Source organism: Cyprinodon variegatus, unplaced genomic scaffold, assembly GCF_000732505.1.
Source record: "Cyprinodon variegatus isolate N-32 unplaced genomic scaffold, C_variegatus-1.0 Scaffold269, whole genome shotgun sequence".
Lineage (NCBI taxonomy): Eukaryota > Metazoa > Chordata > Actinopteri > Cyprinodontiformes > Cyprinodontidae > Cyprinodon > Cyprinodon variegatus.
In genome coordinates this window covers 887,828-892,134 of record NW_015150722.1, presented here as the reverse complement: position 1 = coordinate 892,134, position 4,307 = coordinate 887,828, and the positions used below count along the sequence as shown (strand labels likewise).

The following is a 4,307-nucleotide window of genomic DNA, read 5'->3' as shown; positions in this document are numbered from 1 at the left end:
GGATTTGAAGACTTTTACAGAAACAAGTAAAGAAAAAATATATAATTAGGCCATTTAGTTCCACACTACATAGCAGTTGGTGACATAAAAGCACCGTTAGCTGTTTGCCATCTAGCAGAAAAACAAAAGAGAAAGTAGCTGCAGTGCAAAGACACGCAGCGTTTGAAGGAGCAGAAGAGGAGAGAATGAGGCTGTAGATCGAAAATGAAGTTATTTTATGTGAAACAAAATGTCAGTTAGAAATTATGTTCATGATTGTTCTTTGCAGTCTATGCCAGGATTAGCAGCAGCTTTGCTTCATAATGGAAAGGTTTATTTTCTCTGCTGCAGCGCAGGCAGCTGCTCTGCATGATGACAGCGGACAGAGAGAGACGGACAGAGAGAGGGGGGGGGGGAGAGTTTGGTCTCCATTTACATAGAAAAAAAAGCTGCTAGATTTGGTGCTAGGCGCCTTTTTTAAATAAAGGAGCTGGAGGTCTGAAAAGGTGCTGAATTTAGCGACAAAAGTGCTAAGTTGGCAAAACTGCATCAGGGTACCTTGCAAAAGTATTACAAACAGAACTTTTTCCCACATTGGATCATGAAACAGAACCTACATCCCATTCAGTCAAGGTTCTTCCTCTTTAGCGCCACATATGCTTGATTTGAAATTTTTCTTCATGCTCCCCAGAAACCTGCAGCTTTGATCTATTAGATGTTGGAGCTTGGCCTGTTTTCCAGTGTAGTCCTGTTTCTCTGACTGTGACTAACTGGATGTTCTCTCTTCATCCTCTGACATGGGAGCTGGCTCGGAGCTTGTCTGCCTGGCTGTGTGTTTCCTGGACGGGGCTGCCTGTAGAGCTGGTTGGCAGATGCCTTTTGTATCTATGTTTCTTTTTCTATGTCTGCTTCTGTCTCCTTGAACCCCAGTCAGCCTCAGCAGATGGCCGCTCTCACTGAGCCTGGTTCTGCTGGAGGTTTCTTCCTGTTCAAAGGGAGTTTTTCCTCTCCACTGTCGCTACAAGCATGCTTAGTGCGAGGGATTGCTGAAGAGTCAATGAGTCGATGCAATCAACTGATTTTCCTTAGATAGAAAACTTTGAATCAATCTGACTGGATGATCTGGTGAACTGAAAAAGTGACCTGAGATGACGTGATGTGAATCTGAGCTATAGAAATAAACTGAACTGATTCTAGGGAAAAGTGTTTCTACAAAATATTGACAAAGGGATCTGATGCCAATTCATACATGTTGCTCCATAATCTATCTGGATACCAACAGCTTGTGTTTATGGGTTCACAGGGAGGCGAATGTTCACCACCGTGTTTTAAATCAGCCCTTATGAATGAAGTCTGCACACCGACCTGATGTGTTTGGACTTACCTTGTGCAGCCTGCTGACCTTCTCACGACAAGCCTCCATCTCCTGTCTCAGAGTCCTGTTCTCCTCTGTTAGAACATCGACCATCTGCTGGGCCCGCGCCATCACTGCAAAAGGCTCCCCCTGGACCTGTAAGTAGGAGTGCTGCTGGGGGAAATGTCCTGTCTGCATAGACAGCTGGGCCTGTGGAGGCCCCTGGTGCTGCTGCTGCTGCTGTTGACACTGATTGTGTTGCTGATGGTGGTGCAACCTTGGACTGGAGCCATAAGAATCAGAGGGAAAGCCATGACCCCTTTGAGCTGTCTGATGGACGGGTCCCTGGGGAAAAGGTTCTGCTGCTTGATGATAGCCTGCACCCTGTGGACCGCGGGACGCCATCATCGGGTAACCCTCTCCTTGGCTTGCAGGTGGCTGGTGAGGAATGGACGGGTGTGAGGAGTGCGAGGCAGAAAGCATGCTGCTGAGAGTGGAGGACTGGGCACGAGACAGAGATCCAATGGACGTGACAGAGGAGGTGGGACTGTGCTGGTTGAGGGATCTCTGGTAGTGAACTGACCCATCCTTACTGGATCTGAGGAGAGATGAGCTGTTTGGTCACACTGTTTGCTGCCTTTTGCTTTATACTGAATAAAAAAACATTTTTGGACATAAAGAAAATTGATAAGTGATTTTTTTCAGCTAGATCTGAGATGCACAGAAGGACAAAGCACAGATTGATGGAGACCCATGTCAACTCAAAGAAAGCTTAGCTACGAATAAAAGGGAGAAAAAGATAAATACTGTAGTTATTAATCATATTAATTGAACTTTACTGATCTAACATTGGAGAAATGTATCTCTGTATTTAACCCATCCCCTTGGGGAGCAGTGGGCTGCCATTGTGTGGTGCCTGGGGAGCAGAGTGGGGTTAAGGGTCTTGCTCAGGAACCCAAAATGGCAGTCTGTGGGAGTGGAGCTCAAACTCAGAACCTCTGGATTCCAAGCTCTGCGCCCTAAAACTAGGCAACCACTCCCACATCCTGGACAACACAGGAGAGACAAAAAGGTGACAGAGAAACAAACTATTGCTATGAACTCAGATTTATATTTGAGAGCAATAACTACACATTATATATGTATATATATATATATACACTACTCAAAAAAATTAAAGGAACACTTTGTAATCAGAGTATAACATCAAATTAATTAAACTTCTGGGACGTTGATTTGGTCAGGTAATCAGCAGAGGGGGTTGTTAATCAGTTTCAGCTGCTTTGGTGTTGATAAAATTAACAACAGGCGAACTAATGGGGCAACAAGGAGACGAACATCAAAACAGGAATGGTTTTACAGCTGGAGGCCACTGACATATTTTCCCCTCCTCATCTTTCTGACTCTTTTTCACCAGTTTTGGCTAGGGTTGCTGTCACTACTGCTAGCATGAATGATCTGAGATGACATGTGCTGTGAATTGGCGCTATAGAAATAAACTGAATTGAAAAACTGAATTAAAGAAGAACCACAAAGAAGAACACATATTGATCCAAAAAGCGTGAGGTAAAGCATGTTGTGAAACAGCGGGAGGAAGTTGCAAAAATAAAAACCATAGCCAGCCGAATACAACGGATTAATTTAACTGAAGTACCCGTAGGGTTTAGAGAAAAATGTGAGGGCCGCTGTAGCGCTACCTCCGCCTCATCTGTTACCATCTGATGCATAAATATTGCTGCACTAGGATTGAGTTTTCTCATTTGTGACAGTTCTGTAAATGTCTCTTCAAAATAAAGTTACATTTTTTAGTCAAACATATTATGATATATATCATTATTGTGAAATAAAATAGTTAATATTGTGATATTTGTTTTTTTTCTCATATTGCTCAGCATTGAAGTAGAGAGAGTAGAAAAGGGTCAGATTTTTTAGCTGACTGAACCTGCTATGGGGCTTAAACATGAGCAGCTGGAGACAGCAGAGAAACGTGAACGTGTAATGAAATGATAATAAATTGTAATTTCGTTATATGCAACACCAAATCATAAATATTAGGATAAAATCGTAATGGTTGGTATATCTACTACAATTTTCAACCTTCATACATGAAACATTTGAAATAATAATCCCTTAAATACAAAGATATGCAGTAGGATGTTATCTGAATAACATAAAGTTGTTTTTAGGAGGAACATTACAGCGTCAGACATCGGTGCCTTTATTTTACTCGACAGAAGCGTGTCGTGTCACATCTTGTCCCGATGAATAAAATTGTGAGGAATTCATTACTGTTAGACTCTCCTTAAAGCTAAATGGTAATGTCTATAGTGAAACCAGCCCAACAGGATCTGTCCTCGTCGTTGCTATTGAGAAACATGTTCAACTGACTTCCCTCATTTTGAATGCTAAATGACTTCATTGACTTTAACCAGAATCTCATTTTAAACAAACTGCTAAGCAAGCATTAGTTCATCTGGACTTAGCGTACCGGTTCTGACATGAATACCGCCTGTGCCAATTCTCTTCTTTAGGCTAGAAAAAGCTTTTAGAAATCTGTAATTATATTTGAAACAATTTCTTCTATGGCAACAATTGCCTTCATGTCTGAACAATCCAAGTATGCCACATTTTAAAGTGTAAATATTACAGGGCAAATGCCTTAAAAGAAATCTATGCACCAACATATGTAGGGGCCTATTTTCTTTTACGGTATCAAAATACTTGTTGTGTTGAGTGACTAAATACCTTGTTTTAGGAAATAACTGTATTTTAGCTTTATTTGAGCAGTTACGACAATATGCCAATGGAATTGGATTATTTAAATTTAAAAGAAGGAAGATCTTCATTACCGTATTTCAGGCAAGCAACACATCTGAAAGTGCCCTGCTCTGCTGTTCACAGAATAACCGCATAAAAATGTATTTATCTGATTAGAAAGAATCATAATATGCTTTCATTTCACTTCATACACACA

At 41.4% G+C, this 4,307-nt stretch overlaps 1 protein-coding gene across 3 annotated transcripts in view; it reads right to left on the bottom strand.

The window, feature by feature from the left end:
* Positions 1-4,307, bottom strand: part of LOC107089879 (angiomotin-like) — a 41,509-nt gene that overhangs the window by 24,091 nt on the left and 13,111 nt on the right. For all 3 annotated transcript variants that reach the window (XM_015382904.1, XM_015382906.1, XM_015382905.1), the window contains one exon: positions 1,364-1,931. In XM_015382904.1, coding sequence (XP_015238390.1) covers positions 1,364-1,931 — 568 coding nt within the window. The remainder of the gene's footprint in view (positions 1-1,363; positions 1,932-4,307) is intronic.